This window comes from Musa acuminata, chromosome BXJ1-9 (assembly GCF_036884655.1).
Source record: "Musa acuminata AAA Group cultivar baxijiao chromosome BXJ1-9, Cavendish_Baxijiao_AAA, whole genome shotgun sequence".
Classification (NCBI taxonomy): domain Eukaryota; kingdom Viridiplantae; phylum Streptophyta; class Magnoliopsida; order Zingiberales; family Musaceae; genus Musa; species Musa acuminata.
In genome coordinates, this window is record NC_088335.1 from 45761570 (window position 1) to 45775896 (window position 14327).

The 14327-nt window shown below is 43.9% G+C and overlaps 1 protein-coding gene, 1 long non-coding RNA gene and 1 pseudogene across 5 annotated transcripts; all 3 read right to left on the minus strand.

Annotated features, from left to right (window-relative positions):
* Positions 1 to 926: 926 nt before the first annotated feature.
* On the minus strand, positions 927 to 3716 carry LOC103999403 (uncharacterized). Of its 2 annotated transcripts, none has more exons than XR_010479829.1 (2): positions 3496 to 3716; positions 927 to 2263 (listed from the first exon to the last, which is right to left on the minus strand). It is a non-coding gene; the product is annotated as an uncharacterized LOC103999403 (long non-coding RNA). The 2 variants fall into 2 exon arrangements; XR_010479830.1 differs by having other exon boundaries at positions 927 to 2315.
* Positions 3717 to 4055: 339 nt separating this feature from the next.
* LOC135594148 (NADPH-dependent aldehyde reductase-like protein, chloroplastic) lies at positions 4056 to 6376 on the minus strand (annotated as a pseudogene).
* Positions 6377 to 9919: 3543 nt separating this feature from the next.
* LOC103999042 (glucan endo-1,3-beta-glucosidase 8) lies at positions 9920 to 13948 on the minus strand. Of its 3 annotated transcripts, none has more exons than XM_065084089.1 (3): positions 13794 to 13948; positions 12741 to 13659; positions 9920 to 11128 (listed from the first exon to the last, which is right to left on the minus strand). In XM_065084089.1, exons 2-3 carry the CDS (start codon positions 13067 to 13069, stop codon positions 10027 to 10029), a joined length of 1431 nt encoding a protein of 476 aa, XP_064940161.1. In that variant the 5' UTR covers positions 13070 to 13659; positions 13794 to 13948; the 3' UTR covers positions 9920 to 10026. The 3 variants fall into 3 exon arrangements, with proteins under 3 accessions (XP_064940161.1, XP_064940160.1, XP_009418954.2); XM_065084088.1 differs by having other exon boundaries at positions 12741 to 13720; positions 13794 to 13915; XM_009420679.3 differs by having other exon boundaries at positions 12741 to 13902.
* Positions 13949 to 14327: the final 379 nt, after the last annotated feature.

Consider the following 14327-nt stretch of genomic DNA (forward strand, 5'->3'; position numbering starts at 1 on the left):
AAAAGCCACATTTCTTTCTCCTCAACTTTTATGTTAAGGACAAGTATTAAATTCCACATAGATCATGAATGATGAGTGTGACCCATACAAAGTGTAACATATGTGCATGTGGCATGAAATATCTTCTCACTAGACTATTAGGATGATAAATCTTGATCAGTATAAGAAGATGACCCTAAATAGAGTGCAACATAAGTGTATGTGTTGACCAATTGGAAGTTGCCCAACACACAGGAAACTTGGTTCATATTTCTCCATGAAATTATAGAGTGCATGAGTCCCTGAGAAACATGTTCTTCATGGAAATTTTGCATCTTTGAGATTGATCACAATGGTCACAATAAAATTTCTGCACCCTCATTAGTTAGCAAAGTGATAAGAAGAAATAAAGAAGACAGAGAATTAAACAATATTTTCCCATCAATAATTAGAATAACATTTTAATCATTTGAGATCATCTACATGAGATCTTTTGTCACAATTGAACCTCATAAGAAGTAATACTCTCAATTAAATTAAAAATATGCAAGTCTTTATCTATAATTTTTAGTAAAATCTTTTAAGATCTCACTTCCATAAATATAATTTTTTTTTATCACATATTCATATTATTTTAAATATTTTTTCTTATTTTATCTTCTAGACTATGCTACATTTAATTGTTTATGCTTTAACATCCTCTAAAGCAAATCATTTATATGTGTATTATTAATCATCTAATACTTAGGTTCATAAAGCGTTACTTGTCTTATAAAATTTTGATCATACATTAATTGAAAAAAAAATCCTAGCCAGCTACAAGTTTCTTATGATATCTGCATACAAGAAAACAACCAAGAAGGAAGCAAAATTTAATAGATCATCTTAACAAGTTTTCTAAAGACTACAATCCAATACCAATAATGATGCAACAATGATGAAATACATTAGAGACATTTTAAGGCTAATTTACTTCATTCTAAGTGCTGCACAAGCAGTAGATCAAAAGCAAGAAAACTGTAGGTCATATACAACCTATAAAGGATGATGTGCCATTTAATATTTACATATGTTGTAGTTGAAAATTCCATTCCAGGCAGCAGCTATGAATCATCTGCTAGGAAAGTTTCAAGTGAGAAGTTTCCCAGTGCATTCCAATGTATTAAAACAACAAATTGTCACAAGGCAAGGTTGCATCAAATCACAAGTCTTTTCCCTTTGCTTTTTGATTGAGCATATAGAAACTAAATGGAACCTTTCCAATGCAACAATCTACCATACCATTGCTGGTTCTTTCTGATTTCTGCATGGACTGGTAAATTCTCAAATGCAGCATGTGCCTCATCTTGAACCTGAATTGGATTGAAGATGATGAATAAAAGAGAGATATGCATGACTCATGTATTTGAAATTGCTTTAAGAACATTACCTTAGCCCCAGTGAGAACAATTTTTCCATAAGCAAAAATGAAAAGTACCATCTTTGATTTTTTTCATACGCAATATCAAACCAGGAAAAATCGCTGGTTTGTGCACAAAAGCAGCTGTTTTTAGGTTCCAGATGGGTATGTATAATTTCAGCAAGAAAAACTTCCAGAACTTTGATGCTTCATTAGATTGAAGCATATATAACAAAGTTACTCGAATGAAATATAATCTCTGTGACTAACATAAGAAATTGAGCATGAGCATAGAGTCACTGATAAGCCAATGTGGTTCTCTAGGCTCAAAATGGAAATAGTATAATAGAATATTAACCACTAAACAATTTGCTTAAGAATTAAAATGGAATAATGGAAAAACAAGACATCATGTGGAGATAGATACATAAGTAAATTGTTCTCAAGCACATAGAAGATTGATAAACTTGCACCGCAGAAAACACCATGAGAAGAGGCAGGGCCCTCACATGAACTAAGAATATTCTGGATCTTAAAATCCTATTCATTGAAATACAAATTAGACAGAAAAAAGTAGAGAAGTTAAAGAAATAATTTAGGGAAGAGACATGAGGATAGGAAGCACCAAGAACCTAGATTATATGACTAGATACCTTAAAGTTAGCTAGGAAACCAAGCTTCTGGATTATACTAGTGAGCTTTTAATAACCACAGTGCATGCTGTCAAACTTTACTCAATGGGAATTGCACAAATGGCTAAAACTATATAAAAATTAAGTGAAAACATATGTGTCATGTTTTAAGAATGGACAACTCTTCAAACTTATTACATTCCTTCCGTGCTGCAAGTTTTATTTGTTGATTGCTCTTTGCTCCAGCACAACCCTGACAAAAGATCAACAAGTTCGGTGTAATTCTCATCATGGATGACAAGTACCTACAAATTGTCAAAAGTGATTATAAAAGAGAATATATAGACTGCTAACCTGATAATAGTAATACAAATGTGCAGCATGATTATGGTACTTAATTTACTACGAGAATGATCATGTAACCAAATTTATGTTAAATTAGCATAAAATCAATCTAAATAACACTTCAGTCCAGTTTCATTTGGCTACTGCATAACTCAAGTTGTTAGCACTCACCTGCTAACATGAAAGACATGTTCATGCCTTTAGAGTTCCATGTCCAACAAGCAAAAATGAGAAAACAAAAACAAAGGCAATTCCACATGATGGCCCCACTTTGGCAAGCCTTGGACAACGGCATTGGATAGATATTATATTTCCTAGCAATTTTCACAAGTAAATTGGTGATTAATAATATTGAACAGAATGCTTTAACGGGTTATCGCCTAGAAAATTTTACGATTGAAAAGAGTTGCTTGCTTCCCACAACTGGAAAAAGCAAGAGTTTAAGTGCATCCCATCACCATATATTATTCATCTGTATGCACCCACAATGTGTATGTTTGCAATTTTTTTCTTGTTGTTGATGATCAGGTGTCTGTCCCAAAGGAACAGTAATCTTCAACTGCTAGTTTTTTATTTCGTATTCGAACAATGATTAAGAGTCAAGACAACCATAGAAAGAGCAAACTGATTAGACTTAAACCCATGTCCATCCTTATGATAAGCAAATAACATAAGTTGATTCAACCTCATGATCCTATTCGAGACAGATTGTGAAATTACATATCCACACACTATTAAATAATTGCACTAATTAATAGTGTCCAAATTAAATAACTGCACTGGACATATGAGAACACTAATTAAGTAATTGCACACCAACACAATATGGGTTGTCCGAATAATCTTTTATACTGGGAGTTCTCTAAACAATTATTGTAAAATCAAAATGTGCGGTCCAATACATGTAACTCATGATTCCTAATTTTCAAATAGAATAAAAGCAATCTTGCTTCAGCAATCAACTCTACGGTGCAAAATTTTTCCTCTCCAGCAAAAGGTGGAAAAGACAAACTTACTGTATGGAGAGAACAACTCCAGATGAGTTCTACTTTAGTTCAAATCACAAAATTCTTAACGGACTTTTATTTATCTAAGAAAAAGAACAATTTAACCAAACTTCAAAACTTCCCAAAGGGTTACCAAGATTTTAACGATCGAAGGCACAACCCAGCAAGGATCTATCGATCCTCCCAATTATGGCACCAAACCGGGTGCTTCTTCGGCAAAATCTACAGTCCCGAGCTAGCTGAGATGCGAGAAATCGACCCGTTGCGGTAGAAACGGAAGAAGAGACGGATGCGCGTAAGAAAGACTTCAAAAACAGGTGTTTTCGTACAGAAGGTATGAGTTTGGGAGACAAGAATTAGGGTTTCAAGTTGGGTGGAGAAAAAAGTCGGGGTTTTTTGCATAAAAGCCATTTTATTTTAGTTAATTATAATTAACCCCCTTACTCATGTCGTGATGACATGACTTATATAAAGGTCGCTTTAAATAGTCGACGACGTTAAACAGTCAACCATGTGAGTTCGCTGAAACAAGTCAACCACGTGGCTACATGAAGCCTCCTTAAATAGTCAATCATACAAGTGTAAAAGGTGGACTTTACTCGTCAACAATCACAAAAGTCAACCGCGCAGGTAGTAAGCTGCAACACCTATTCTTCCCAAGACGGCAAACAGCATCAGCGAACACACAATCCGTCAAATGTATCCACCGGCGGCGTCGGTGCAGAAGAACCCCACCACGGCGGCCACCTCCGCTGGCTGCCCCAGCCGTTCGAACGGGCTCGCCTCTGCCGCCCTCTTCACTTCTTCCTTGCTCCTTCCCACGAAAAAGAGGTCAGTGGTGGTCGGCCCCGGCGCGACGCAGTTGTCCGTGATCCCCGTCCACCGCAGCTCCTTCGCCAGTATGCTCGTCATCGCCTCTACTGCCGGTCTTTGACGCCGTGTACGCCCCGAAGCCAGGCCGCAGCGCCCCCACAAGCGACGACGGCACCGCCAGGATCCTCCCGCTTCCCCCGCGCAGCAGAGGAGAGCGCCCCGGGCATTGACGCCGAAGATGGCGTCCCAGGCCTCCACGTCCGTGTCGGCGAGAACCGGGTACCTGGTGTAGCCGACGCTGGCGTTGGCGACAAGGATGTGCAGCGGCGTCGAAGAGCGGAGGCGTTGGCGCGGACGGCGACGGCGCTGGGGCGGGGGGAGTTTGGGGAGGCGGAGTTGATCTGGGCGGCTTTGGACGCGTAGTTGAGGACCAGGGAGGCGAGGCGGAGACCGATGGCGCTGCCGATGCCGCGGGAGGCGCCGGTGACGATGGTCACATGGCCGGCGAGAGGGAGGGAGGCCTCGTCGGAGGCGGACGGGGTCGGGGCAATGGCTGGGATCGTTGTGTACTCTTGGGAGCTGCCAAACACACTTTCATGGTCGACTGCTCGGAAAGTGTTATTTCCATTGACTAATAACGTCAGCGCGGTCGTCAGCAGACGAGACGGACCACTATGTATGTATGTATGTACATGTCCATACGTATGTATATATAGCATGTATTGTTGGTGAACCTTTATGCCATGGTCGTGGAGTCGGCATGGCTCGGTCCGATCTCGGATGTGCAAGGTCGCCCACGCGAAGACTCGGGAAGCAAAAATGCATGTCGAGTCAGAATGAGCTATGAGTCTTGTTGTTTGATTTTTCGTTGTCAACCCCTGCACACAAGTCGAGGTTGGAAGAAGGATTTCCTGACTCAATCTCTCCGAAGCTTAAGTTTGCATTGAGTGGAATAAGAGTGAGTTGAATGTACCAAAAGTCCTCCTCCTAGTTAAAGAGAGTTAGCTTTTATAACTACGAGGATGAATCAGTCGTACAGGGTCAATTAACTGCGTCTGGCTTAAGCTTCTGTGTGAGTACCAACCGACTTGCACGGATCGGTGTCACGTGGTGTCGTCCCGAGCTTTCCAGGACGACTGTACCGTGATGATATCATTCGTACAAAGGGGACAACAAGCGGCTGCCTGCCACTTGTGTGTTGAATGCCACATCGTACTTGAAGTTCCACGTCTGCATCATCGAGTCTTCTTGCCTGGGCCCACGTGGGCGATGCCAAAATATACCATATCATTCTCTTCCCCCTAAAAAAGGCGTGCCCCAGGTTCCTCATGGTAGGGCTCGGGGCATGGCTTGGTGCCTTTTGCTAGCCGGGTTGGCTATCGTGCTAGGCCTGGTGGTTCAGTCGTCGATTGATCGTGAGCTTCTATTCGGGAGATGGACTGGTCGAGCGACATAACTTAGGGACTTACTGGCCGAGCAACCCTACTTGAGCTCTAGACTGGTCGAGCTACATTGCTTGGGCACAAGAGTGGCCATGATGTGGCTTGGACATTGGACTGGCCGCGAGGGGTGGCTCGAGCATCGAATTGGCCATGAGGCATGGTTCGGGCATTGGACTGGCCGCGTGAGGTGGCTCAGGCATCGAATTGGCTGTGAGGCGTGGTTCGGGCATTGGACTAGCCGCGAGAGGTGGCTAAGGCATCGAATTGGCCGTGAGGCGTGGTTCGGGCATTGGACTGGCCGCGAGGCGTGGCTTGGGCATTTGATTGGTCGTGAGGCGTGGCTTGGGTATTGGACTAGCCGAGACGTGACTTGGATATTGGATTAACCATGAAGCATGGCTCGGGCATTGGACTAGCTGAGACATGACTTACACATTAGACAGGTCAAGACATAACTCAGGCGCTGGACTGGCCGAGATACATTGCTTGGGCACAAGATTGACCGAGACGTAACTCGGACATTGGACTGACCGTGAGGGGTGGCTCAGGCATTGAACTGGCTGTGAGGCGTGGTTTGGGTATTGGATTGGCCGCAAGGTAAGGCTCGAGCATTGGACTGGCCGAGCATGACTCGAACATTGGACTGGCCACGGGGCATGGCTCGAGCATTAGATTGGCCATGAAGCATAGCTTGGGTATTTGATTGGCTACGAGGCATTGCTTAGGCATTGGACTGGCCATGAGGCGAGGCTCAGGCATTGGCCTGGTCGAGCAATACTACTTGGGCTCATGTTTGGCCGAGCAGTTGCTCGGTCATTAAATGAACTGAGCAGCAACTGATTGCACATGGTTGGCTGAGCAACATTGCTCGTGCACTAGGAACTGGACTAGCCAAGCAACGTAGCTCAAGTATTGGCTTCGCCGAGCAACACTACTCTGGCCCATATTTGGCCGAGCAACTGCTCGGACATTGACTGAACAGAGCAGTGACTTATTGCACATGATTGGTCGAGCCACACCACTCAGGTACTAGGGATTGGATGGCTAAGCAATGTAGCTTGAGCATTGGCTTGGCCGAGCAACACTACTTGGGCCCATGTTTGCCTGAGCAGTTGCTCGAACATTAAATGAATAGAGCAATGACTGATTGTACATGACTAGCCGAGCAACACTGCTCGGGCACTAAGGACTGGATTGGCTGAGCAACGTAGCTCGAGCATTGGCTTGGCTGAGTAAAACTACTTGGGCCCATGTTTGGCCGAGCAGTTACTTGGTCATTGACTGAATTGAGCAGTGATTGATTGCACATGACTGATCGAGTGACACTGCTCAGGCACTAGGGACTGGATTGGCTGAGCAATATAGCTCAAGTATTGGCTTGGCCGAGCAACACTACTCGAGCCCATGTTTGGCTAAGCAGTTGCTCGAACATTGACTAAACTGAGCAACGACTAATTGCACATGACTAGCTAAGCCACACAGCTCGGGCACTGGGGATTGGATGGCTGAGCAACAGAACTTGAGCATTGGCTTGGCCGAGCAATACTACTTAGGCCCATGTTTAGCTAAGCAGTTGTTTGGACATTGAATGAACGAAGCAGCGACTGATTGTACATGATTGGTCAAGCAACACTGCTCGGCCACTGGGAACTAGATTGGCTGAGCAACATAGCTCGAGTGATGGCTTAGCCGAGCAACACTACTTGGCCCCATGTTTTGCCGAGCACCTGCTCGGACATTGACTGAACTGAGCAGTGACTAATTACACATGACTGGCCAAGCCACATTGCTCGAGCCTAGATTTATAACTCAAGCAAATGCTCTGCTGAAGTGAGCCACTTTTTTTTTTTTCTTTTTTGATCTGCATACCCTGAGCTCATCTATTTTCGACCTCGACATGGCGGGCCTTCTTTCCCGATCTGCTCACATAGGTAGCTCCTAGCGAGGCCTCTTATGTGACTCTTCGCTCTTTCTTGTCACCAGTGCCTCAGCAACAACATATTGGTTGGCTCGCTAGAGCATCTCGGGAATGGTCGTCGGTGGTCTCTCGACTAGCGATCAAAAGAAACTTGAAGGTCGTTGGCCCGTCAAGAACACCTACATAACCAAAGAGGTGTGGGCATTTGGAACCCCTCGGATCTCGGTAGCAAAGCGGGTGACGAAGAAGGAGAGGGATTCATCCTCCTTTTGCCTTAGCCCGAGGAGCATGGTCGCGGATGGTTTAGGTCACGCACTAGCTAAGAAGTGAAGCTCGAGTTCCTTTGCAAGCTGATCAAAAGACGAGACCGAGGACAACCTTAATCAACTATACTATATCCAAGCTAGGCCTTAGAGGGTGGTAGGAAATACTCGACACATCAAAGTATCGGAAGCACCGTATAGGACCATATAGGCCCAAAAGGTGGCAACGTGCTCTGCTGGATCAGAGCCACCATCATATGCCTCCAGCACCAGGAGGTGAAAGTTGAGGGGGATAGGCTTGTCCTAAATTTCTTGGATAAATGGGGACCCAACTAATGTACGTTCCCCGAGCTCCTCGGATTTATGAAATTCCCTTTGAACCTTGTCTAGGCATCGATTCACCAGCCGCAATTGGGCCTAAAATGATTTGTTCATGGAGTCAGACGATAGGGTGTTGGCTTCGAGGAAGGTCGAGGCAATGAGTATGGGCACAGGGATGTTGCGCTTGTCGTTGGCCTTAGGTGTCTCAATTGCTCCCCGGTTAGGGAGTGGGCATTTGAAGTTTGAGGTGGCTGGTCGACTAGGGTGGCATTGCGAGGTGTAAGGATGAGCGTAGGTTAGATCATGGGCAACAACTGTGGGGGGAGAACCATCTGCTAAGATAACTGGGGTATGGGGGGTGTGATGGTTTGCATCATCCCATCTAACGCTTGCACCTAGTGGGTAAGGTTGAGGAACTCCTTGGCTGAGATAGCAGGCTGCCTCATGATGGTCTCAGGAGGCAACATCCTGGGATAATTGAATAGCCGCCAATAGCAGCTCAGGGTCGCAGCCAAGGTATTCCCTTCTAGGCTCAAAGGAAGTGGGAGTTGCCTCCAAACCCGAAGGTCGGGTGAGTCAAGGGTGGCTCTTCTCTAGGGCACTCTCCCGAGTTGCTCGGTTGGGGGCACTTTAGCAACATCAGGCCCTCCTTCTAGCACCAAAATGTTAGTGAACCTTTACGTCGTTGCCAAGGAGTCAGCACGACTTGGTCCAATTCCGGATGTGCAAGGTCATCCACGCGGAGACTCGAGAAGAGGAAATGCGCGTCGAGTCGGGTTGAGCTATGAGTATTATTGTTTGCTTCTTCGTTGCCAGCCCCTACACACAGGTCGAGGTTGGGAGGAGAATTTCTCGACTCGATCCTTCCGAAGCTTAAGTTAGAATTGAGTGAAGTAAGAGTAAGTTGAATGTGCGAAAATTCCTCCCGGTTAAATAGGGTTAGCTTTTATACCTCCAATAATGAATCAGTCATACGGGGTCAATTAATTACGGTTGGCTCCTCGGGTAGTCGGCTTAAGCTTCTGTCAAGCGTCGACCGACCTGCACGGATTGGTGCCGCGCGGTACCGTCCCAAGCTTTATAGGATGGTTGTACCATGATGATGTCATTCGTACGGAGGGGGCGACAAGCAGCTACCCGCCATGTGTGTGTTGCTCGCCACATCGTACTTGAAGTTTCACGTCTGCATCATCGTATCTGTTGCATGGGTCCATGTGGGCGATACGAAAATATGCACATATGTGACAGGGCATATTTTCTCTCTCAAACTCTTCTAAAGTTCATAAAATATCAATACTAGACTCTGAACTATCTTGTCTCTCAAACTCAAAGGGAATACTGTTGTGAGGATATCAAACTTCCCCAGTGTTTCTTAGATTTGCAGGCTCCATTATGATATTTATGTAAATGTATTTCAGTTCAATTTTAAGTTGAAGAAATAGATTACTGAAGTGTAGTACAGTAATCAGTTCAATTTTCTCATGAGATGTCTTTATCTGTAGAAATGACATCTGAGAACAAATTGCTTGTGAGGAATTCCAAAATAGACTTAAAGAGGAACTTTTAGGCAGGCCTTTGTGGATCAGCACATAGCAGATGTGATTTGCAACCTCAAGATGACATGGATTTGTCACAACTAAAGCCAACATGAGCATGTGATGTAGCTTTTGGTTTTGGAAAGCCAGGCAATGTGTCATGTTGTGAACAGTCATTTTTGTTGTCATGCCACACAACAAGATCTATTAATTCTCTGCTCCTCAGTAGCAGAAACACTAATTATGAGTAATAACAGCTCTGTGATTTGATTGCCAATATCATCTGAACTTTATTAAATGGATCTGACAAATGATATTATCTCAGAATCTTATCATACAAGTGATTCAGCTAAGAAAAATGAACAAATCACTCTAGAAGAACAAAAGTGCAAGGACTGATACAAACACCATCAGCAATGGCGAGCAAGCTGAAGCAGATGAAACAATCTGGATGGTGAAGTTGCAGTCAGCTGTTGAGGGGTTCTGTGTCGTCTCCACAGCAAGTCCTTGAAAGAAGCAGCTTTGGGTCATTTGGTTCTGAACCTGGAAGTACATGTTGAAGGCAAAAGATGTATTCCCATTGGCATCCAAGCCATTGCAAGTAGACCCATATCCAAGTGCAGTGCAATCTGATCTTGAGCATGCATAGTTGATGTTGTCCCCCAGCTTGCTCATGTCACCACCACCATTTGGGTTGAACACACACCACTTCTGAGGCAGGTATTGCACCCCCTTTGCAGCCACAGGCATCATGTTCTGTCCCTGCCCAGAAGGATCCAGTGCGTACTTTGGCTGCCCGTCATACTTAAAGATCCCCCAGTGGCGTTCAAAGTTCCCCGGGTCAATGCTTTTGGCATCTTCATCGATCAAGCTGAACATGTACACTTCAATGTACTGGTTGGGACGGAGAGGTGTCCCTTGATTCACTGTTAAACGCCTCAGCAGGCCATTGTAGAACCTCTGAGCATAGGAGACCTTGGCATTTATGTCACCATCGGTAGGCCAGCCAACCTCTCCAACAATGATCGGCAAATTGCCCAGGCCAACTGCATTCAGAGCTGAGACCAGCGTATCGAAGTTGGCATCAAACACATTAGTGTACTGAATTCCATTGTCCACGACAGGAGTGGATGTGCCATCAAAGAAAGCATAGTCCACAGGGAAGTTGGGATTATCATATAAGCTCAGGAATGGGTATATGTTGACGGTGAAGGGCGCGCCGCTCTGGTTGAGGAACATGACAATCTCAGTCATGAGGTCGTTGATGTCAGCTCTGAATCTCCCAGCTGAGGGGACAGGATTGCTAACAGGTGAGTTGTAGACATCAGCATTGAGAGGCACCGTGGCCTTAATCGTGTCGCCGATTCCTGCATTGTTGAGAGCAGTTTGGACGTTCTGAAGGGCCGGCAATGTCAAGTTCAAGAATGAGCCATTGTAGGTTGTGAGGAAGGGCTCATTACCAACTGCTACATATCTGAAAGAGAGAAAGAAACAGCAAGGTTTTACTTTGTGCTTCACTGTTGTTACTGAAAACCACAGATTAATGTACCAAATATGCGTGCATATCTTAGTTTGCAATTTCCATTATTGTGATGGTGAATAACACAAAAAAATTAATCCTCATAAGGCCATAGACAATGGATTTACATAAATCACCATAGAGAAAAGTAGCGATCAGATGTTACGCAATCCACGTCTGTTGCAAATGGACTCCTAAGATGCTGTTTCAAGTGAGGAAAGTAAAAGCAGATCAAAGTCTCATATGAGATAAGGACAAACACTTGCTCATGCTTCTTGCAAGTAGATGGCAGCAGTGTCCATTGTAGAAAGTTACTTGCAGCAATGTCTAAAACACAAGAATCCAAGTCATCAAAAAAATATCAAAGAAAATGTCACATAAGAATGTTTCTTTTAAATGTTTTTATTGCAAGAAATCACATGTTCCATCATCACCATTACTTTCATTATTTGGATTAGTATCTGCATGTTTTGTGCTTAACCTGTTTATCCATGAAACCCCAAACAATGTGGACTTGAGATTCATAGAAGCAGTAGTCCAAATTCACAAGTTTCTTTCAATTAAGAGTGTTTCTTTCAAATCTTTCCATAGCAAAAAAACATCATGTTACATCATCGCCGTTTCTCATACATAAATTGAATTAGGAGCTGCAATTTGTTGCGCCGAAACTGTTTACACTTGAACTCCATGGACGATGCAGATTTTAGGTTCCTAGAAGCAGTAGTCCAATTTCTTCATTCATAAGTTTGCTCCAAAAGCTAGTTCTCGTGATAACTATTCATTCAATATCGATCAAGCCTTAGAAAGAACACACCTTTCAACTAAGACTTCAATACTGCTCTCTCTATTTCTCAGCACAAATTCCTAAATGGAGAAGAGGATATCCAATTATGAACATTGTGCACCATGTTCTCCTTCATTAGGAAGCAGAACTATAGGCTCCGTGCAAAAGTGTCTTAAGTAGATCCTTCATTGTCTCCCATCCAAAACTCAATATCAATTGGGTAAAGAAAAGCTAGGTTCCAGCTTCTTATACAACTAGTGACACATGTATATGAATCGATGAAGAAACATTGTTAGAATATCAACATCACAAATCATGTAGAACTCATCAAAAGATACTAAGTTTATGAGAGGCAGAAAAGTGGATGTGCAACTGATTGCTAGCTGAAATTTGAAGATTGTGCAGGAAATAAATACTTGGCCACAAAAAGGATTGTTCTTGCCAAACATAAACTACCGAAAAAGTAGTATTAATGGAAACCTGAAGCTTTTCGGTTAATGAAGATGAACCTCCAATATACAGTAAAATTTCCAAATGCACTTAGGTTTAAAACTTCCCTTCAGAGAGATAAAAGGAACCCAGTAAATTAATACCACAGTAGAACTGAAGCAATCAATGAGAGGAAATTGATGCCAAACAACCCATATCATCCAAGATGCTGAAATCACTCGGCACACAGATAAAAATGACATGTTTCTGAATCTAAACCTTGAGAAAAGGAAAGACGGAGAAATCATGAAACATTTTTTAGCATCCAAATCAGGTTGTCGAGTTCATACTCACTTGATGTTCACTCCTCCCTGGAAATTGTATCGAGTGACATTCTGATTCACCCACTTCTTGGCTGTCTCATAATCGATCATGTATCCAAGCATATTGTTTGGAATGGCTACCATCACCTCGATCCCAGAACCAGCCAGCGCGTTCATGGTGGCAGCATCAGCATCAAAAATCTTAACCTTCCTGATCCCATTATCCTTCAAGAGCTGCACGACGATCTTTGGCGGCAGCGGGTGTGTCGCCATCGTCCCCCAGTTCACTCCAAGGCCATCAGCCCAAGAACAACATATTCCAACAACGATGAGACATATGGAGATCTGGTAAGCTGACATACTTTTTCTCACAGAGAAATCTCCAAACACAAGATAAGCTGGAGCCGAGGCTTCTATTGGAATGAGTTGGTTAGAGTAACTTTATTCAAGAAAGACATCCAACTAAGAAACACAACGGATGGATGTTTGGGATGATGATAGGAATTGGCGTAGTGGGTAGAACTGAGAAGGATACTGTCGACAACCTTGTCTTGTGTTCTTTTATTATGATGAAGACAAGGACAGGGACGGAGATAAGCTAAGATAAGAACCGACCAAGAACCACAGGAGAGAAAAGAGAAAAGGAGGAGCCAACTTTATCCTCACATAAACCACAGAATCACCACGGCAAATGTCCTGAAAGTGATTGAATTCCCAAGAAGGCAACTTCTAGCGACGGAAAACAGAGGAGAAGGAAGGCAAGTGACCAGAAAACTCAACTAAAGGTGACGAATTTGAGCAATCTTTCGCCACCAGAGCTCTGCGTTCTCCACAAACTAGTCGAAATCAGCGGCGCGAGATGAAGAAGAGAAGCCAAAACGCTGCCTTTGGATCCAAGAAGGAAACTTTGCAGCCGAGTCTTGTCGAGTGCAAGAAGACGCGAGCAATAGCTTCAAATGATCCAACTTTTGGTAATGAATTGTTGGATAGAGAGAAAGTGCTCAAAAAGAACTGTAGAATCCAATTAAAACAACGTACCAAAAACTTATTATAAATCTTTTTAATCGGGGAGAATATGACGTACCAAAAACTGGAAGGGTGAACAGCTCTGTAAGCATTAAACAAAGGAAAAGGTGGAAGCTTTCGAGAGGCGCTTGAGGCGATTCCCACTGCCCAAAAGGGGTCGAAAAGTTTCAGCTTTTGACGTTCTCCTTTTCCCCTCGCTCGATTCGCGGAGTGATCAGATCGAGAGCGCGACTCTTTGAGGGCATTAAAGTCATTCCAATTCGCCGGCAATCTACTGTGACAGCACAACAGGTCGGCTTCTGACCACGAGCTGACATGGCGCAGTGTCCGGATCCATCGTCAGCCCACGTTGCGGCGGATAACGGAGTTGACCGTCGCGGTAGCTCCGTAACATTGAAGGGCGTCTTTGTAAATACGGGAAGGTTTGGTGTCGGCTGCATGTGGATTTGGGGGCGACGTGGACGGCAGCGATGCGATGGACGGCAGCCGACATATCCGAAAGTATCGGCCGATACGGCTGCTTGCTTTTACCGAGATAACGGGCAGAGGAGAGTTACATATGATGGCATTAGATGGGGGTTTTTAGGATTTT

Coding starts and splice junctions, on each gene's coding strand:
- LOC103999042 (XM_065084089.1), bottom strand. CDS start 13,069: ATGTCAGCTTACCAGATCTCCATATGTCTCATCGTTGTTGGAATATGT. Junction 11,129..12,740: donor CAGGGAGGAGTGAACATCAA/GTGAGTATGAAC, acceptor TCTCTCTTTCAG/ATATGTAGCAGTTGGTAATG.